The 22381-nt window shown below is 38.9% G+C and overlaps 1 protein-coding gene across 9 annotated transcripts in view; it reads right to left on the bottom strand.

Moving 5' to 3' along the window:
- Positions 1 to 3771: 3771 nt before the first annotated feature.
- The window catches only part of LOC109703260 (kinesin-like protein KIF27), an 85340-nt gene continuing 66730 nt past the window's right edge, over positions 3772 to 22381 (bottom strand). For 6 of the 9 annotated variants that reach the window (XM_074052172.1, XM_074052176.1, XM_074052171.1 and 3 more), the window contains 2 exons: positions 20591 to 20806; positions 3772 to 4788 (listed from right to left, as the gene is read on the bottom strand). In XM_074052172.1, the coding sequence (XP_073908273.1) occupies positions 4510 to 4788; positions 20591 to 20806 (495 nt within the window). In that variant the 3' untranslated portion in view covers positions 3772 to 4509. Of the gene's footprint in view, positions 4789 to 15246; positions 15405 to 20590; positions 20807 to 22381 lie in introns of those variants that run through there. The other 3 variants (XM_074052174.1, XM_074052177.1, XM_074052178.1) reach the window with 3 other exon arrangements.

The following is a 22381-nucleotide window of genomic DNA, read 5'->3' as shown; positions in this document are numbered from 1 at the left end:
AAAAAAAATGACAAAAACGGCTGTTGTAATCCCCGTCTTGTAGATGAAGCCGAATAATCCAGTGATTGACTCCGGCACGGCGATGGTCTGAGCTAATGGATCTTCCCAAGTCAGGGCACTATAGGAGCCAGTCACCAATGCCAATCATTCTGGTGGCCAAGTAGTGACTTACCGGCGGCCCTACTGAGGAAATTGAGGGAAAAAATACCCTAAAACTTCAAACTTTTAAACATACTTTATTACTTAGAGAGGTTGTCACTACTTTATTAATTAGAGAGGTTGCTACCAATCCATTAATACCACTGTTGGGTAAATACAAAACTGATGGTTTGATTTTTTTTTTTTTTTCGGTGGTACTGGGATTTTAACTCCGGGCTTCGTGATTAGGTAGGCAGATTAGCTAGGTAGATTAGCTCTAGAGCTTAAACCACACCTTCAGTGCAAATTTTTTTTTATTTTAAGAACTTCTTGGTGATGCTGGGGATCAAACCCAGGGCTTCCCAGTGCTAGGCTGGCACTCCATTTCCAAGCTACATTCCCAGACCTGAGATTCTACCCTAGCAACTAAGTGTTGGGAGTCAAATTGTAAGAACATCTGACAATCTACAAAAGAATCCAGGAGAGTTGAATAATTTAGGCTTTTTCTGTCACTGACGCTTGTTGACAGAAAAGAAGAATCAACAACTTGTCTTATCTACCTATATCCAGGGTATTGAGTTAAACACTAGTAGTAATATAAACAAGAATAAAATACGCTTCTTTCTTTCCAGGATGAGATACACCATAAACTTAGTGCCTGAATTTTTTATTCTGTTTTGTTTAAAGTATGTCTACTAGATACAGAGAATATGAAAAGTGACTTCTTTAAACTCACTCAACGTCTTTTCTCTCCCTCTTCCTTTTCAACAGATGGTATTCAGGAATCCCTCTTTCTTAACCACTATCTGTTCATCTGTCTCCCATTGACGACACTTGCTAAGGTCATACTCTAGTTTTGCTGTGGCAGCAGCTACAAATACCGACCCCACAGCATCCATGGTTATGAGCCAGGTTCTCTGGGGCTTCCATGCAGATCCTGTCTGAGAGGGAGAGGTGAACATTGTTCCTGGGACTCAGCAGTTCTCACCACTGGCGGTGACTGAGGCCAGGGCAGAGGAGGAGAAGCTGTATTCAGTCAGGGCTGCTGGGAAGGTGACAGTGCTGGCTTTTCCCAGACTCCCAGATGCAAGTTGCAATCCCTGGCTCCACGGCTGGCAGAGGCTACCAGTCCCATGGTAATTGCAGATCTCCAGAGCAAGGATATTGCCCTTGTCCCTGCAGAGCCCAGTCCCCAGGCAGCAACATCCTGGGTATCTCCAGACAAACTTGAGCCCCAGTACTACTGGCTTTCAGTTGTGAGAAGCAGGTGGTGGAAACACAGCTAGACCAAAAAGGGAAGAGCAGTACAATTTTCCAAAAGGCTAGCCAGGTATGCTAGCTAGAGCCTCCAGATCAGAGAAGGCCACTTAGAACACCAGTGTGCCCCCAGAGGATAGCTTGATCAGAAGCATTTCTGACTCCCAGAAATGGCCCAATTCTTTCATGGTTCCTGAAAGGCCATGCTGGCTTGAGTAGTTGGGGGTGAACATCCCAGGCTATCTGGGGCCTTGAGATGGGAACCTGTGTCCAAGGCTTCCTCTTCACCAGGACTCCTCTGGCTTCTCTTCAGTAGTCAAGCTTTCTGGTTCTGAAACTAGACCTGGATTTGCGGCTCTGGATGTGGGTCAGCCTGGCTAGTTCTTTTTTGATGCTGAAACTAGGATACTGGTTGGAGTCAATAAGGTTTACCTTGGTCCTTCTGCATTTCTGGCCTCACTGGGGGTGCTGGGAGAGGTATATGGTCCTTGTGACCTAAATTCCTCCAAGGTCAGGGTTCAGCTTGAACTCTTGAACTTCTTTGTTAAGCCTCCCATTTCTACTCTCAACATTGAAGATCACAGCAGAAACCACATCAGATGTGATCTTCTGTTCACAATCCACAAGACATCACCAAAGATAGAAGTCCTCAGGTCCCGAGCTCCTCCAGCTAACAACAGAAGGCCCATGACCCTAACAAAGAACTCACTGTCTGAGACATGCCCAACAGTGTTTCTTGTATTCTCACTGACCAAGTTTGCATTTTAAAGGTTAGCAAAGAAAAGAGGTATGATCAATGATGTATCTTTACAACCTCCTCCTCCTGAATGGTATCCAAGTTATCCAGTCATCAAGAAAGCCATCATAAGTGTTACAGTCCTGGGAAAACAGCAGCTAATAGCTGCCTGACATTCTGGGCCTGGTTTTTGCCAACTCTGTTGTCAACTATACCAGGATGTCAGCATAGTTGAAGAAAAGAAAAAAAAAAAAAAAAAAAAGCAAGCCATCATTCTGATGAGCTAAATTAAATGTCAAGCTCTTGGCAGCAATTACTGCTATAGGTTTTATTTTCTGTCATGATAGCTATGGGCCTATATAAAGAAACAGAGGGTTTGAGATATATTATTGAGGAAAAGTTGCAAAAGTTGGCTAGAGCAACGAATAGGCGATAAATATCACTTGAGACTAGTTTCTCATAAATGCAGGAGTTGTGCAAAGAAGTAAAATGGATTTTGAAAGTAGACACTTTCACAAAGTTACTTTCCTTCTCAATATCACCAAAGTGATTCATAGACTAAAACCCCAGGCTTAGCAGAAAAGAGGTGAAAAAAAGAAGGCTTAGCAGAAAAGAGGTGAAAACAAAACTGAGGCAGAAATTTTTTTCCTCGAATGAAACATTTACTTATGATCATTATTGATCAAATAGCTTTAAACAAATCCAGAACAGGTTTTCACATTTCAAGCTTTTAGTACAAAGGAATGAAGTGCTTTTAATTGATTTTAGTTTTGCAGTGCTGGGGATTGAACCTAGGGGCTTTTGCATGCTGCTAAGTACTATACCCCTGAGCTACATCCCAAGTAGTGCTAATGTTTTATCAATGAGGGACATCATTGTAGAGGGGATGGAGTAGTGTCCTAGTCTTTGCTTCATTGTGAACTTCAAAGACACAGCAAGTCAGTTGGCACAATCATTGGTGAAGTCTCCTGACAAATTATGTGTAGAAACTGTCTTAGGACAACTATGGGAGGGGAATGAGGAAAGAAATTTTCTTTACTCTTTATTATCCATTGGTCAGGGAATTGAGTTCTCCATAATTCCAGGTTGCATCATTCCATCTCTTTGGTGGCTGCTTTGGAAGTCTTATCTCTTACCCATGAGATCTGACATTTTATTGAATTCTGAAAGTATAAGGAAGATCCAATAACTCCAGGCATGTTGCTCAGTGCACTATTTAGCAGCAGTCTTATGGTAGAGTCTGGCACTTCCCAGAAAATGACTGGTCAGCCCCAACCTGGCATAACTATGAAGGCTTGAATGATATTCTTTGGCAGCAGGGCAGCTGGTATACAGTAAGAGCTGTGACCCACATTTTGTTGCTCCCTTCTCTGAAATTAGCAATGCTGCCTATACAAGATAAATTTCTTTGACTAAGGGCTGTATGTCATAACAACTGATTCTGTCTCTTTCTCTTTTTTTGGTGGTACTGGGGTTCAAACTCAGGACTTCACGCTTGCTAGGTGGGTACTGTACCACCTGAGCCACTCCACCAGCCCTTAATAACAACTGATTCTGGATACTTTTGAGCAAAAGAATATTTTGAAAGATCATGAAAAACTCTCAGGGTAGAAAGGAAGGCACGAGTCAAACAGACAACAGACAGTTTTATTTCTTTATTTTACTTATTTCTGACACAGGGTCTTGCTGTATAGCCTAGGTTGGCTTCAAACTGGTGATCCTCCTGCCTCGGCCTTCTAAGTACTGGGATCATAGGCATGCACCATCATGCCCAGAAACCAGGCAGTACTGAAAGCAGAAATTGCCTAAAGTTCTTTTCTATTACTGATGCTCAAAAAAACTAACTACAATCATTACAATTCACTTGCACCATTCTGCTCAAGATCAAAAATTCCAGGAGAAAGCCTGGTAGGACAAGCTTAAGTCAAATGCTTACTCACTTATGTTGTGGACCAGAATTTCTATTCCATCAAGCCAATGTGCAAGAAAACCCCCACAAAAAAAATGTTATTAGAAACAGAAATTGATGCTGTGTTAACAGAATGTCTTATATAATTCATCCCTTTGGCTGTTCAGCAATTTTCTTTCCATACATAAACTTTCAAATCAGTCTTTCCTAACATAATGCAGTTATTCCTCATAAAACAGAAATTTCTCACCCATTCCAGAGAGAGAGCGATAACTCAAAGCCTTGGTTTTTATTGCATCACTTGAAGTCCAGGATATATAGGTGATGTATGTTTCTGGTCCAACTCCAGCTCAAATGTCTTAGATCAAGTCCTAGAAGCAGAGACCAAGCCTGGGATTCTTTTTTTTTTTTTTAAATACATATAATATGAACACTTTAAGAGTTTCAGGTCATCCCATGGGCCAAGTGGTCAATATCCAGGACCCAAGAGCAAGTTTAGTGCAACCTCCAAGCCTCTCACTCCAACCCCAGCCCAGAGTGACGTGCTCACCTTTGTGCATGGGCCTTTCACATTGTAGATGATGGAGTAGCTCCCACCGTCCATAAATTCCACATGCACCTGTGTGCACTGTCCCTGGGAGCTTGTCCTGCCCAGCTCTTTGGTGACCCTAGCCAGCTTAATGGGCTGCACACAACTAGTGTCCATGATGGCATGTGGCAGCCATTGAGTCAAGAGAAGCCTGGGATTCTGAGGAAGAGGGAAGTAGGAGAGGGGAGGGGAAATTAGGCCATGATACAGTCTCAACAGGGGTTGGTGTCAGTCTGATCCGACAAAGAATTCTGGTGTCAGTTTGAAATTCAGGTGTGACTAAATGATCTACAAAGGCTACCTGATGTATCACAACCTGGACAAGTACATCTGCCTAAAAAGTATGGCTTGATAGTATTAGACTTGCTTACCTCTCTCGTTTCTATAGGGAATTTCAGGACCCTCAAATTCCTATATACCCTCTTTGACTCAGTTGAACTTTCTTAAAAGTTCCCATTCCCACTGATGGCCCAAAAAAAAAATACATGAATTTTATTACTTTAATAAAGCTGGTCTCTTCCAGTTTTAAACTGTCTCACTTCAGGGAAAGTTTTGTTATATGTCAGCCCTTTATAAGGGCTGGTTGTTTTCTCTCCAAGGTCTTAAAGTCTTTATCTCCACCTTTCCAAGATGTATTCTGGTGTGCAGGCTGCTGTTCTGATTATGGGAGTATTTGTCAGCAAACTGCCTCTGATCTCTAGTTGAGATGTAGTCTGGTGTCTCAATTTTGGCTTTTGCTCTCCCCATAGCTACCACTGAATGGCCAATGTGATGATGTGGTTTCTCAGCACTCAGCCCAGTGGTGGTCTTTGACTTTTTCCATTTAACAGTACTGGGGGTACAGGTATACACTACCAAGCATTGACTAACCTGATCCCACTGTGGCTTTCACTGGTGTTGAAAATCCTTTACAATTCTGCCATGTCTCCATCCAGCCCCCGGTTGGGCTACTTTGTAGCTCCTGCTATGTAGTAATTACACCTCTTACCATGGTGATCCTGTGGCAAACCTATTAGCTCTAACTGACCCTCCCCCTATTTTTGTTGTTGTTGTGGTACTGGGGTTTGAACTCAGTGCCTACTCCTTGAGCTACTCCACCAGCCCTTTTTTTGTGATGGGTTTTTTCAAGATAGGGTCTCACAAACTATTTGCCCGGGCTGGCTTCAAACCATGTCCTCCTGATTGCTGCCTCCTGAGTAGCTAGACAGGCATGAGCCACTGGTGCCCAGTTCTTCTGTATTTTGTATCCCATGTGATCATAGGGACACTCTTAAGTTCTAAATTAGAAGTGAGGGTTGTGCCTTGCTTCTTGGCTCTATCTGGGGTCCGTTCTCTCACTAATCATCCCTGGTCCTGCCATAGTCTGAATTCTAGGAGAGATCTCTCAGGGAACTAGCTGGTACCTTCTACCCTATTCTATCAAAAAGACTTCTCCCAGGTCTGGAGATAGAATGCCATGAAGCCCTGAGTTCAACCCCAGTGCCATGAAAAAAAAAAAAAAAAAAGGGGGTGGGGGGGTTTGAGGATATAGCACAGTGGTAGAGTGTTTGCCTACCATGCAAAAGGCCCTGAGTTCAATCCTCAAGAACCAAACACTGAAAAAAAAAAAAAGATTTGGGCTGGTGGAGTGGCTCAAGTGGTAAGAGTGTCTGCATAACTCAAATGGTTAAAAGCACCAGGAAGGTGTCAGGACAAAGGTACACCCCCAATCGATCTACTTCCTCCAGTTGGGCCCCACCTTCCACAGTACCACCACTTTCTACATCTATTCAAAATTTCAGTGGACTATAGAGCCAGGGAGCTCTTCTGGACTGAGCCCACTCCACCAGCCCTTTTTTGATGGGTTTTACCAAGATAGGGTCTTGAGAACTATTTGCCTGGGGCTGGCTTTGAACCTCAATTCTCCTGATCTGTCTTCTGAGTAGCTAGGATAACAGACATGACCAACTAGCACCATTGTGCTTTTTTCAAGGTGGTCCGAGGGATACAATTTGAAAAGCACTGCAAAATTGTTTTCCAAGACCAAGCTTGATGGCACATGACTACAATCCAGCAATCAGGGGGCTAAGGCAGGATGATTGTGAGCCTAGGATATAAAGAGAGCATCTTTAAAAAAATGACAAAAAAATCCCAGAATAACTGTAAAGGGCTGTAAACCATGTTTATGTGGTTATTTTTTTGTCTTCCCTCCTTCAGGTTAGCACAGGGTCTTGCTATCTAGTCCTGGCTGGCCTCAAAACTGATCCTCCTTCCTCAGAGGAGAGATTACAGGCATGAGCCCCTATGCGGTTTAAAACAGGCCTTATTTGTGGAACAATGACTTTTGAGCATTAGACACAGGATATTAAAATTTTTCCTGCGGAGCTGGAGATTGAATCCAACCCAAGGCATTGTATGCATGCTAGAGAATTGTCTCCTGGAGCTATCCTAATTCCTTTTTTTTGGTGGAGGAGGGGAAGTTGTTAGTGGGGTTTGAACTCAGGGCACGGGTGCTCTACCACCCCCTATTTTGTGTTGGGTATTTTCCATAGTCTTGTCCAGGGTTGGCTTCAAACCATGATCCTCCTGGTCTCTGCCTCTTTTGTGAGCTACTGGTGACCAGACAAATCCTTGTTTTTTTGACAGGTTCTTGCTTTATAGTTCAGGCTGGTTTTAAATTAAGCCCCTCCTGCCTTCACTTTTTGTTAAGGAAAGGCTTTGCTTTTGAACTTTAGTACAATCTTATTTGCATCTCTGTTGACATTTTTGTACTAAGACTTAAGACTTTCAAAGTTATGCTAAAAGCACTTTTGATGCCTTATGTATAGATCCTTGAAGTTTGAGTAGTATGCACTACTTCTACACATTGATCTAGTGCCCCATTTAATGCATTTTAAGAATTTATGTTCACTTCTCTCCATTCGAGACTTCCCTCTATTCCAATAACCCTACTTAACATCATTTACCAATCAAAAATAATGGCAAGGAAAAAGGTCTCCTTTTCCCAAACTGTATACTTTTAATTATCCATACCGTATTATTTTTTGATCAAGGTCTGAATTATGCTGAGGCAAACATTAAAACATTTTTAACAGTCTACTTATTTACATTACTCAATTCTCAACGACTTGATGAAAGCCTCTCCAGGGATGCTTTCTCCAGTAGGACTAACAATTTGACTCAGTTGTTACTAGTGGTAATTATTCTCTAGGGAGGACTCATTTTACCCTAAGCAACCCCAACCTACCTATGCTTAAAGTACCCCAGGGAAAGGTTAATTAACATTCATATGCCAATGAAGCCTACTCCCAACCTTTGGGGAAACCAGATCATAGATAGCAGTCATCTTAGGGGTTTTGATACTTAATTCACATGTACTACTAACCAGTAACTCTAATGCCTCTCTACAAACTAGAGTGTCACTTTAACTCCCTTATAATGCTTTATTTGCATGCACTACTTAATGTGTACTCAAAATACTGCCTAGATCACATTATATGCTTCTTTCCCAAATTGCAAAATTATACTTGAAGGCAACAGATAATAAATTTAAGAGCTGTTCATACCAGGAACAATGCTTTGGAGTTATTCTACATTAATTTCAATATTCTCAAACATCAAACTAGTAACTTAATTAGAAACTCATTCAAAACCACTTTATGGCCAGGCGTGCTGGTACATGCTTGGGTAAGTGAGACCACCCCCCCCCTCCCCAACACCCAATCTCAACCAGTAACATCAACAGCCTGTTGCATGCCACCACAGAGGCATCTCTGTGGTCTAAGGTTGACCCCAGGGAAAAAAAATCCAAGACCCTGCCAGAAAAAGTAAAGCAGAAAATAAAAACCCAAACAAAAAAACTTCACTCAGGTATGAGAGGTAGACTTTAAGTGCTATAAAGATACTTCATACAAAAAAATGTAACTTGAGACTACTGTATTTTCTTACATGAGGAATGATTTCAGTTATCAATGAACCCCTTTTAAATTGGGCACACATCAAATCTAGCATCATGGGAGTTTTATTTGGAAGTGAATTTTAAACTATTGATACAAATGCCAAAATACTACACAAAACATCCACAGGAACTTTTTGAATTGTTCACAAACATTTCCTACATAATCCAACATACAACAGAAAAATGGTACATCTTTTTCTTTTGATTTGCATACAATGGAAAAACAAGTATATATATATTTTTACAAAGTTAGACACTAGGTTGACAGTTTAAATCTATAGGTGAGAAATTATTTAATAAAAAATAACCAGAATTTATTCAGCATCAGCCACTTCCACAACCAAATGTTAAATATGACCAATAAAATTTGCTGCCAATCAGACTTCTGGAATATAATTTCTATTATTACTTGTAATACCGCTCCCCACCTTGGTTCTTTATAACTAACAGAAAACTTGAGAAGTAGGGGCAAGCACTTGCAAAAACAAAAAATCCCTAGCTTATTGTAAGCATGAATATGTGTATGATGGAATTTCTTCCCAAACAATGGATTTTCAAACCATCAAGAAATCACCCGAACTGAATTTGTCAATATACTTTGCTTATATCCAAGAGGTGCATTTATATCCAACAGAGGAGCTGAAAATCAAACTTAGTATTTAGGGACGGACTGGAAAATTCAGCCACCATTTGAAAACTGTCTTAAAAAAAAAAATGACCACCAAAAATAGGTTCACTAAATTTATTTTAAAAATCATAAAACGTTTCTTACAAAAGAGCATTACATTCTGCACACTGCTCTGAACAAATGCCAGGGACATGTGAACTATTGTTACTTTCCTCCCTGCCCCCCCCCAAATGTTTACAGTGACCACAAAGCAAGGTGTTCACAATAATTACATGGGGGGATTTTTTTTTTAAAACCACCAACAATGAACAAAAAATAAAATCCACTCACTCTGCTGCTGTTTCAAAATTTCAATGTTAGTTTTTGCACACCCTCCCCCCCCAACCCCGTTTGTAAGGAACTAAAACATTACATCTGGTGAACAGCAGATTGGGAGAATTTAGTTTTTTAAGTTCCCTGTATATTCTGGTTATCAGTCCTTTGTGTGATGTATAGTTGGCAAATATTTTCTCCCACTCTGTGGGTGTTCTCTTCAGTTTAGAGACCATTTCTTTTGATGAACAGAAGCTTTTTAGTTTTATGAGGTCCCATTTATCTATGCTATCTCTTAGTTGCTGTGCTGCAGGGGTTCCATTGAGAAAGTTCTTACCTATACCTACTATCTCCAGAGTATTTCCTACTCTTTCTTGTATCAACTTAAGAGTTTGGGGTCTGATATTAAGATCCTTGATCCATTTTGAGTTAATCTTGGTATAGGGTGATATACATGGATCTAGTTTCAGTTTTTTGCAGACTGCTAACCAGTTTTCCCAGCAGTTTTTGTTGAAGAGGCTGCTATTTCTCCATTGTATATTTTTAGCTCCTTTGTCAAAGATAAGTTGCTCATAGTTGTGTGGCTTCATATCTGAATCCTCTATTCTGTTCCACTGGTCTTCATGTCTGTTTTTGTGCCAGTACCATGCTGTTTTTATTGTTATTGCTTTGTAATATAGTTTGAAGTCAGGTATTGTGATACCTCCTGCATTGTTCTTTTGACTGAGTATTGCCTTGGCTATTCGTGGCCTCTTGTGTTTCCATATAAATTTAACAGTAGATTTTTCAATCCCTTTAATGAATGTCATTGGAATTTTGATGGGAATTGCATTAAACATGTAGATTACTTTGGGGAGTATCAACATTTTTACTATGTTGATTCTACCAATCCATGAGCATGGGAGATCTCTCCACTTTCTATAGTCTTCCTCAATCTCTTTCTTCAGAAGTGTATAGTTTTCCTTGTAGAGGTCATTCACATCTTTTGTTAGGTTTACACCTAGGTATTTGATTTTGTTTGAGGTTACTGTAAAAAGAATTGTTTTCATACATTCTTTTTCCGTTTGCTCATTGTTAGTGTATAGAAATGCTAATGATTTTTCTATATTGATTTTATATCCTGCTACCTTGCTATAGCTATTGATGATGTCTAGAAGCTTCTGAGTAGAGTTTTTTGGGTCTTTAAGGTATAGGATCATGTCATCTGCAAATAGGGATATTTTGACAGTTTCTTTACCTATTTGTATTCCTTTGATTCCTTCTTCTTGCCTAATTGCTCTGGCTAGGAATTCCAGTACTATGTTGAATAGGAGAGGAGATAGTGGGCATCCTTGTCTGGTTCCTGATTTTAGAGGGAATGGTTTTAATTTTTCTCCATTAAGTATAATGCTGGCTGTAGGTTTGTCATATATAGCTTTTATAATGTTGAGGAACTTTCCTTCTATTCCTAGTTTTCTTAGAGCTTTTATCATGAAATGGTGTTGGAGCTTATCAAAGGCTTTTTCTGCATCTATTGAGATGATCAAGTGGTTTTTGTCTTTGCTTCTGTTAATGTGGTTTATTACGTTTATTGATTTTCCTATGTTGAACCACCCCTGCATCCCTGGGATGAAGCCTACTTGGTCGTGGTGAATAATCTTTTTGATGTGTTGCTGAATTCGGTTTGCCATTATTTTGTTGAGGATTTTTGCATCAATGTTCATTAAGGAGATTGGCCTATACTTCTCCTTTTTGGAGGTGTCTTTGCCTGGTTTTGGGATAAGTGTAATACTGGCTTCATAAAATGTGTTTGGCAGTTTTCCTTCCCTTTCTATTTCGTGGAACAGTTTAAGGAGGGTTGGTATCAGTTTTTCTTTAAAGGTCTGATAGAATTCAGCAGAGAATCCATCAGGTCCTGGACTTTTCTTTTTGGGGAGACTCTTGATTGCTGCTTCAATTTCATTTTGTGTTATAGGTCTATTCAGGTGATTAATTTCCTCTTGGTTCAGTTTTGGATGATCATATGTATCTAGAAATCTGTCCATTTCTTTTAGATTTTCAAATTTATTTGAATATAGGTTCTCAAAGTAGTCTCTGATGATTTCCTGGACTTCCAATGTGTTTGTTGTTATCTCCCCTTTTGCATTCCTAATTCTACTAATTTGGGTTTTTTCTCTCCTCATTTTAGTCAGGTTTGCCAGGGGTCTATCGATCTTGTTTATTTTTTCAAAGAACCAACTTTTTGTTTCATTAATTCTTTGTATGGTTTTTTTGGTTTCTATTTTGCTGATTTCAGCTCTTATTTTTATTATTTCTCTCCTTCTATTTGTTTTGGGATTTGCTTGTTCTTGTTTTTCTAGGAGTTTGAGATGTATCATTAGGTCATTGATTTGGGATCTTTCAATCTTTTTAATATATGCACTCATGGTTGTAAACTTTCCTCTCAAGACTGCCTTAGCTGTGTCACATGGGTTCCGGTAGGTTGTGTTTTCATTTTCATTGACTTCCAGGAACTTTTTAATTTCCTCTTTTATTTCATCGATGATCCATTCTTCATTAAGTAATGAGTTATTTAGTTTCCAGCTGTTTGCATGTTTTTTGTCTTTACTTTTGTTGTTGAGTTCTACTTTTACTGCATTGTGGTCAGATAGTATGCACGGTATTATTTCTATTTTCTTATATTTGCTGAGGCTTGCTTTGTGCCCTAGGATATGATCTATTTTGGAGAAGGTTCCATGGGCTGCTGAGAAGAATGTATATTGTGTAGAGGTTGGATGAAATGTTCTGTAGACATCTACTAGGTCCACTTGATCTATTGCATATTTTAGATCTTGGATTTCTTTATTGAGTTTTTGTTTGGATGACCTATCTATTGATGATAATGGAGTGTTAAAGTCTCCCACAACCACTGTGTTGGTGTTTATATATGCTTTTAGGTCTTTCAGGGTATGTTTGATGAAATTGGGTGCATTGACATTGGGTGCATACAGATTCATGATTATTATTTCCTTTTGGTCAATTTCCCCTTTTATTAGTATGGAATGTCCTTCTTTATCTCATTTGATCAATGTAGGTTTGAAGTCTACTTTGTCAGAGATAAGTATTGCTACTCCTGCTTGTTTTCGGGGGCCATTGGCTTGGTAAATCTTCTTCCAGCCTTTCATCCTAAACATATGCTTATTTCTGTCGGTGAGATGAGTCTCCTGTAAGCAACAAATTGTTGGATCTTCTTTTTTAATCCATTTTGTCAAACGGTGTCTTTTGATGGGTGAATTAAGTCCGTTAACATTAAGCATTAGTACTGATAGGTATGTGGTGATTCCTGCCATTTAGTTATCTTAGTTGTTTGAAGGTTTGATTATGTGTACCTAACTTGATGTTACTCTCTACTGTCTTGCTTTTTCTTATCCTGTGGTTTGGTGCTGCCTGCCTTTTCATGGTTAAGTTGGGTGTCACTTTCTGTGTGCAGGATCCCTTGCAGAATCTTTTGTAATGGTGGCTTTGTGGTCACATATTGTTTTAGTTTCTGCTTATCATGGAAGACTTTTATTGCTCCATCTGTTTTGAATGATAGCTTTACTGGGTAGAGTATCCTGGGGTTGAAGTTATTTTCATTCAGTGCCCGGAAGATCTCACCCCACGCTCTTCTTGCTTTTAATGTTTCTGTTGAGAAGTCTGCTGTGATTTTGATGGGTTTACCTTTGTATGTTACTTGTTTTTTCTCTCTTACAGCCTTCAATATTCTTTCCTTAGTTTCTGAACTTGTTGTTTTAATGATGATATGTCGTGGAGTAGTTCTATTTTGATCTGGTCTGTTTGGTGTCCTGGAGGCCTCTTGCATTTGTATGGGAATATCTTTCTCTAGATTTGGGAAATTTTCCGTTATTATTTTGTTGAATATATTACACATTCCCTTCGCTTGCACCTCTTCTCCTTCTTCGATGCCCATGATTCTCAAGTTTGGTCTTTTGATGGAGTCGGTGAGTTCTTGCATTTTCTTTTCACAGGTCTTGAGTTGTTTAATTAATAGTTCTTCGGTTTTTCCTTTAATTACCATTTCATCTTCAAGTTCTGAGATTCTGTCTTCTGTTTGTTCTATTCTGCTGGATTGGCCTTCCATTTTGTTTTGCAGTTCTGTTTCATTCTTTTTTCTGAGGTTTTCCATATCCTGGCAGTTTTCTTCTTTATTGTTGTCTATTTTTGTCCTGAGTTCATTTATCCATTTATTCATTGTGTTCTCTCTTTCACTTTGGTGTTTATACAGTGCTTCTATGGTTTCCTTTATTTCTTCTTTTGCTTTTTCAAATTCTCTATTTTTATTGTCTTGGAATTTCTTGAGTGTCTCCTGTACATTTTGGTTGACCCTATCCAGTATCATCTCTATAAAATTCTCATTGAGTACTTGTAGTATGTCTTCTTTTAAATTATTCTTGTGGGCTTCATTGGGTCCTTTGGCATAGTTTATCTTCATTTTGTTGGAGTCTGGATCTGAGTTTCTGTTCTCTTCATTCCCCTCTGGTTCCTGTACTAATTTTTTGCTGTGGGGAAACTGGTTGCCCTGTTTTTTCTGTCTTCCCGTCATTGTCCTTGGTGTTGTTACTGTCCCTGTACTGTGTGTAATTAAGTATTTTCTAGCTTATAATAATAACAATGGTAATATTTAGAATGGAAAAGTGAACTGAGATGGAAAGCAAGAAGTTAAAGAAAAGGGGAAAACAAATATACAGACAAGAGGGAGAAAGCAGAACAAGGTATCAGACAAGAGAGTTTCAAAGGTATAAACAGGGAGTGTTAGTGTACTAATCGACAGTAAGCTGAACAGACATTAGAGAGACAGAGAGAGGATTGAAAATCAAAGATTAAAAAAATAAAAAATAAGTAAATGAAAGTAATATCTATATATAAAAATGAATTAAAATAAAATGGAAAATAGAAAATTAAAAAAAAAAAAAACCAAAAAACTTCCAAGTTTATATGCAATGCAATTTCAGTCTTAATAATTTGGGTGTCCGTCTCAATCTCCAGTCCTGGAGTTGGTGCCTCAGATGTTGTTCTATAGTTGTCTCATCAAAGGGGATGCATAAAGTAGAACAAAACTACACACTCACACACACACACACACACACACACACACACACACACACACACACACAAAGCCCCACCAAGTGTCCCCAGTTCAAATGCAATGCAGTTTCAGTAAGTTTTTCGGCTTGCATGTGTAATTCGGTTGTTCTCTCATCAAAGGTAGGGAGAAAAAGAAAAAAAAGCATCTGGAGGCAGTTCTGAGAGTGGTATCTGCAACTGTGGCTTGCCTGCCTGCTGCTCTCAGCCTGTAGCTGGCGGCATTATTTATGCAGATCTCTGGGGTGAGCTAGCACTCACCTGGTCCCACAGGCTTTGTTTGCTCAGAGTTCTCCTGTGCGGGGGCCTCTGCTACAGGCTTTCCCCTTTCCAAGCACTGGGAAAGGTGACACTGCCCCGCGTTGTCAGGCCTGCGTGTTTATTTACAGTTCACGTGGGAAGTGGGTCTTCCCTCCTCTCACAAGCGTCCCCGCTCCTGGTTGCTGGGCGCGCCCCGCTCCCGCCAGAGCCTCTCCGGCCCACCCGGCTTGTTTATTTACAGTCCCGGGAAGGAGTCCCTTCCCCCAATCTTCAGCGCTCAGGGCGCCCCACCCTCTTTCCAGCGTGTCTTAACTGTTCTTATTGCTTAGTACTCAGTTTCTCTTTTTTTCCCGGGTGGAGGTCAGTCTGTCCAGGGGGCTATGCTGCTCTGGCCCAGGCTTGTCTGTGGGGCTACCGCGGTACCGCGAAGCTCACCTGGTCCGCGTCTTCTCAAGTCGTATGGGCGCCGGCCACTGGCCGCCCCGGGGGCCCTCCTCGTTTCTCCGTTTAACGTGAAGTGGAGATTCTCTGCACCGGCTGGAGATGTGGAGGAGTCAAAGTTATGCCTTTTCTCGGTGATTATGCCTGCAAAGTGTGTCTCCAGCGTCTCTCCAAGATTTCACTCTAGGAGGGTCGCTTTCTGCTTCCTACCTCTAGCCGCCATCTTGGAAAATCACTGACATACTTATTTTTAAAAGCCATTTTAAAAAATCTTCTGAAAGAGCCATTTGGGGAAAAAATGTTCAATAATCATTCTATTTCTCCATGTAATCGCTAACCATCATTCAATTATTTGATAATTGCTCCATAAGAAATAATATTCACCTCTTTGAGAAAAATAGAAACCACAAATACTGAGAAGTACTTAGGTGAGTGAATAAAATGAATCATGAAATAAGTGAATTATCCAAAGAATATATTTGAATTTTGAATTCACACCGTGATTATGTTTCGCCAAACACAAATATGAAGAGTTTATTTCCCTTTATACCTAGTTGAAGATAATATAAATTTAGTCTATACAGTTTTGGATCTAAGTTAAGGAAGAGCCAAGATAATATGAGGTAGTATGACTATATAACTCTAAGGACAACCCACCCAGTGAGGCTGCACCACATAAGTGTTTGTGATTCCCTCTAACTTAGCAATAGTTATAGGCTGGTAAGGTAAGTGACCATGCAAAACTGTCCTGGGATGAAAAACAGCTATAACACAAACTGTAAATTATTAAGAGTTAACTATCATAGCTTTTCAAATTTTAATGTATACTAAGGAGCTTATTAAAATTCAGATTATGACTGAGTAGGTCTGAGTGGGGCCTGAGAAACTGCATTTCTAACAGACTCCCCACAGGTGATTCTGTTGCTGCAGGTACAGAGAACATACTGTGAGCAACAAGGACCTAAATTAGTGGTCTCCATATGTTTTGGGGGAAAAAAAAAACAACAAAAAGTTAACAAGCCAGGCACAGTGGCTCATGCCTGTAATCCTAGGTACTTGAGAGGTGGAAATAGGAAAGATTACAGTTCAAGGCCAGCTCATGTAAAAAGTCAGTGACACTCCCATTCTCAACCAATAAAACTGGATGTGGTAGTGAATACCAGGCTACATGGGAAGCATAAATAGGAGGCTCCAGGTCACCCCAGCAGAAACATGAGAATCTATTTGAAAAAAAACTAAAGAGCAGAGTGTGGCTTAAGTGGTAGAGTACCTGCCTAACAAGCACAAAACCCTGAACCTTAGTATCTCAAAAAAAAAAAAGTAAAAACTTTTGAGCAAACACTGTGTATGTGGTATTTATCTATAAATGAAATAAATGTTCTAATAATAAAACATGGAATTGAAAGTTTATGAAATAAAAAATAGTTCTTATATTTTCTCCTTGCATCCCACTTGCTAGGCAAGAACTTTTGTCATCTGCAGCAACAGAGATGGGACTGGAAGACATTATATTATGTGAAATAAGCCTAGCACAAAAATGAATATAGCATGCTCTCATTTATTTATAGAATCTTAAAAAGTTGTTCACATATAAGTAGAGTAGAATAGCAGTCATTAGATGCTACAAGAATAGAAAGGTTAGCTAGTAAGTACCAAAATACATTTAGCTAGGGAGAAATTACTTCTTATGTTCCATAGTACAATAAGCTAACTACAGCCTACAACTATTATCCATTTCAAAATAGATAGAAGAGTCCAAAGGTTCCTACCACATAGAAAAGAAAATATTTGAGGAGACAGAAATGCTAATTACTGTTTTGAGCATTACACATTTTATACATATACATATGCATTAAATTGTAATACTGTTCCCTATAAAGAAGTACAACTATATCAATTGAAAAAAGAAAGGTAGAGGCTAGGCATGGTGGCTCACACCTGTCATTCCAGCTACACAGGAAGCATAAATAACAGGATCGCAGTCCATGCCAGCCAGGACAAAAATATGAGACCATGTTCAAAAAATGACCAAACCAAACAGAAAAAAAAGTGACTAAACCAAAAAGGACTAGAGGTATGGCTCAAATGGTAGAGCACTTGCCTACCAAGTGCAAATCTCTGACTTCAAAACCTCAGTCCCACCATCAGGTTCACTAGACTAGCACAATGATCTAAAGTCTGTCATTCCTACAAAGTAATACAGTTGGGAAAAATAATTTATTATGAAAAGAGAAAATAATTTTAAATAAGTTTAAAGAATCAAGATCGCAAACTATTCTACCTAGATTTTTCTTATGTCTTCTGTCAGGTTAGAGTCACATGTTTTCAATCATCTGCTATTGGAAGATCTATTTGGGAAGATTAATCTTGGCTTTACTATAGTGGTAAGAGCAGAGCCAGCTTCACAGCCACACTAAGAAAAAGAAGCTCACAAGACTTAATGGAACCCCAACAACTGGAAGGTTCATCATTACCTCAAGTTAGCACAGTGCTACATTTTCACCATAAATCCATAAATAATATTTTTATCTAGAACTCTACATGAACTAGAAGCCTCAATGATTCTTAATAATGGAAACATAATTCTGCAAACAATTTCCTCACTCTCCTCTCTATACCTTAACATTGTTCTATCTAAAATGGCCTTCTTATAATCTGCCAGCGCATGCCATGTTTTTCAGAATCCAACTCACAATTCTAATCGACCAAGGCAGCCTTGATACATCTTCCCTTACCACTGCACTGCTTTGCATAAATAATGTAATAACGTTAATATATTACCCATAACTTGCTTTTTTTTTTTTGAGATTCTATTTAATGTATTATTTATAATCTTTATACATACTACAAGGAGAATGTTTTTCTTTTTTTTTTCTTTTATTATTCATATGTGCATACAAGGCTTGGTTCATTTCTCCCCCCTGCCCCCACCCCCTCCCTTACCACCCACTCCAGCCCCCTCCCTCTCCCCCCCACCCCCTCAATACCCAGCAGAAACTATTTTGCCCTTATCTCTAATTTTGTTGTAGAGAGAGTATAAGCAATAATAGGAAGGAACAAGGGGTTTTGCTGGTTGAGATAAGGATAGCTATACAGGGCATTGACTCACATTGATTTCCTGTGCGTGGGTGTTACCTTCTAGGTTAATTCTTTTTGATCTAACCTTTTCTCTAGTTCCTGGTCCCCTTTTCCTATTGGCCTCAGTTGCTTTAAGGTATCTGCTTTAGTTTCTCTGCATTAAGGGCAACAAATGCTAGCTAGTTTTTTAAGTGTCTTACCTATCCTCACCCCTCCCTTGCGTGCTCTCGCTTTTATCATGTGCTCATAGTCCAATCCCCTTGTTGTGTTTGCCCTTGATCTAATGTCCACATATGAGGGAGAACATACGATTTTTGGTCTTTTGGGCCAGGCTAACCTCACTCAGAATAATGTTCTCCAATTCCATCCATTTACCAGCGAATGATAACATTTCGCTCTTCTTCATGGCTGCATAAAATTCCATTGTGTATAGATACCACATTTTCTTAATCCATTCGTCAGTGCTGGGGCATCTTGGCTGTTTCCATAACTTGGCTATTGTGAATAGTGCCGCAATAAACATGGGTGTGCAGGTGCCTCTGGAGTAACCTGTGTCACAGTCTTTTGGGTATATCCCCAAGAGTGGTATTGCTGGATCAAATGGTAGATCGATGTCCACCTTTTTAAGTAGCCTCCAAATTTTTTTCCAGAGTGGTTGTACTAGTCTACATTCCCACCAACAGTGTAAGAGGGTTCCTTTTTCCCCGCATCCTCGCCAACACCTGTTGTTGGTGGTGTTGCTGATGATGGCTATTCTAACAGGGGTAAGGTGGAATCTTAGTGTGGTTTTAATTTGCATTTCCTTTATTGCTAGAGATGGTGAGCATTTTTTCATGTGTTTTCTGGCCATTTGAATTTCTTCTTTTGAGAAAGTTCTGTTTAGTTCACGTGCCCATTTCTTTATTGGTTCATTAGTTTTGGGAGAATCATAACTTGCTTTTTTATATTCTTTGAGGTTTAGGGTTTTTATTTTAATGTTTCTATCTCTTTTTGTAGATAGAATATCAGTTTCTCAAGGGAAGCATAATACTTTCTACTTTTTTGTTTCTTCCACAAAGCCTAGAAAACTCCTGGGTAGACAGAATTCCTTAAATGCACACATTTTACTGTATCTTAGGCTCTTATACTTCCAAATCTAAAAGCTTGGGGTTACAATTTAATACCTTAGGAAGATAACCTGAGTCTGTGAGCCTCTGCACAGCTATCCAAGTTAAGTTATGAAATAAGGTCAGTAAAGGCGTATAATGTTCCTTCAGCTGAGAGTCTTCAATTCCTTTCAACAATTCAATGAGCAATAATCTAAATTTCATGCTATCCTTTCTCCTGTTTCTTCTAAACTAGTCCACTTAACTTTCTTGCCCCAATCTGAAATACACTACAAAGATTCAGCAAGCACATAATTCCCAACAATTCACCTTCTTTTAGCAATTTTCCCTTGATTTGGAAATGATAGGATATCAACAATAAATATTTGCAGAGAAAATTCAAGCTCAAAAGTTCATCTTTGTCTAATAAAGTCAGGTAGAGGGACCAATACCAACTGAAATAAAAATTTTCTAAAAGACAAGTCTAGGGCAATTAGATAGCCAATGAATGAACTGTCTTTTACACAGTTTTGTTTTTTTTAATAGAGATGAGTGGAGCCATATGCTCTTTAAAAACTGTAACTGAAAGGTATTTTACTGGGATTTGATTTTGTGTGTCTATTTGTTTGGACCTAGTGGGAATATGCTCCCAAACATCAGCCCCTTTCCAAACATGTTTCCACAGAAAGAATTAACCCTAGGCATTTGTGGTACATAGTGAACCACCTAGTATCTTCAAGACAGATATATAAAAGAGAAGTTGGGTGCCCTCCTTGGAAGAACTGAGAAAAGAGTCCTTCAAATTATTTTCTGTGTTCTGTGATTTGGGATGAGAAAACCCAGCTCAGAAGGCCATACTCAAGGAAGTATTAGTTTCCTAATGCCTAACAGTGCCAGGAAGAGGCCACATCTCTGAACCACTCTGTGAGGACATCTGTCTCTACCCAATCATGGTTTAAAATAGTGCCAAAGAGATGCTAAGTAAACTCATTACAGCTGACAAAATCTCAAGGAAAACAAAGTTTACCAGATTTATCATTTTTATGATTATGTGATAAGAAATTACTCAAGTTATCCATCATCATACAGCAACTTCAGTTCCAAAGAATACTGACTTACTTCGGGCGACAGCACTCTACCATTTTTAAGTTTTTCATCCACACTGTTTCTTTGTCTCTGGAGCTGATCCTTTTCTTTCTGGAGGGCTTGAGTTTGTTCTGAAATCTTTATTTTCTCCTCAGTTGTGCTGCTGTCAAGCTGCACACTCTTTTCAGACAACTCTTGTTCCAACAAGTTCAGGCGAGTTGATATTTTCAAACTGTCTGTGTTTAAGGCCTAAAAAGACACAACCCAACAGATAAATAACAATTCAGACTGCTTATAAATTAGGAAAAACAGACAAAATATACACTCTTACTGTTTTCTCCCATGGATTTTTTGGGGGTTCCTTATCAGAAACTTAAGTTAAATGCCTCTTTTAAAATAGATAGACAGATCGATTGATTGATTCAAACTATGAATTTACCATCAAGAATGCCTAGGTTAGGTTTTAAGAGGTACTATTTTTCTTTTTTCATTATTTTCCAAAATTGGCTTTTCTTCCTTGGCTTGTTACATGGTAGAATTGTTACAGTTTCTTAGAGGTTGATATTTGGTGTGTTTAAACATGTAATTTGCTTTTATTCTTATGGAGTTATCTATCAGATTTATAAAGTGTTTATTATAGCTTAATTTGAGGATAGTAATATGTATGTTATATATAGTAATTATATGTATACATTGCCATAATTTATAATATATATATAATGCTATCATAAAGTTTATCATTTAAAAAAAAAGCAGTTCCTTCCCTAACCTTTCACCTGAGTCCCACTCCCTAGGGCCAGCCTCCTTCCTCCTTTTTAGCTGTTTCTTCTGGTTTTTATGTCTTTTATGAATTTTAGGTATTGTCTACTGTGTATGTATCATAGGAGTAAGAGTTTATCACCTCCTCTTCTCTACTTATACTTCCCCCTCCATTCTCCCAATGTAAGTTACATTACAGCTTTTAGTTAAATCAATGTTCATTTATCTCATTATGATTTTATGGTATTATTCATACCTGAACTACCTAATATAAAATGACCATACTTCCATTTCATCCAACTTTTTGTGAATTATAACTAATTCTTCTCCAATAAAACTATAAAATTCCTCTCCACTCCTTTCATTCTTTTCTGGCAATGCTTTGCCTAGAACCTCCATCCTCCTAGTGAACTAGTGAACTAGTTTTCCTGGAACTTTTGATATTTCCTAGCAATGTCCATGATGGGTCACATTTTCAGATTATGGAGTCTTCCTTTTTTCAAAGTTTATGCTTTTATTTTTGGGGAGGACATCCTCCAGTAGTTTCCTGAGACAGGTTTAATGCGAGATAATTTTTTACTTGAAAATGTCCACATGCAATCTTCACATATGATTAAGAATTTGGCTAAAAGAATTACTGACCCCGGGAATCATTTTCCTTATTAGTCTAAAGATTGTTTCAGGTCTTTTAACTTCTAATGAAGAAAGCTGAGAAGCTCAGCGCCATTTTGATTCTTTGATTGACAAGTGGATAGTCTTTTCTATTTGGAGGCTTCAGGGTCTGTTTTTCTTTTTGTTGCTCAGTGCACCACAAACCTTTACAGTGCTTTGCTTTGGGTACTCATTTTGCTAGGCACTTTTTAAAAATCTGTTTTTCTTACATCTTTTCTTAGTATACATTAATAGTAAGAGGGGATTTCATTGTGATAATTCCTTAGATGCATATACAGTGTACCTTGAAGAAGTTCACCCCCTGTTCCCTTAACCTCCCCTTTTCAAACAGTGCTTTGTGGACTTCATCATACTATCTTCATATTTATATTTATATACATATATATGTAATGT

This window comes from Castor canadensis, chromosome 13 (genome assembly GCF_047511655.1).
Source record: "Castor canadensis chromosome 13, mCasCan1.hap1v2, whole genome shotgun sequence".
NCBI lineage: Eukaryota > Metazoa > Chordata > Mammalia > Rodentia > Castoridae > Castor > Castor canadensis.
The sequence above is the reverse complement of the archived record's forward strand: the minus strand, read 5'-3'. Positions and strand labels throughout refer to the sequence as shown.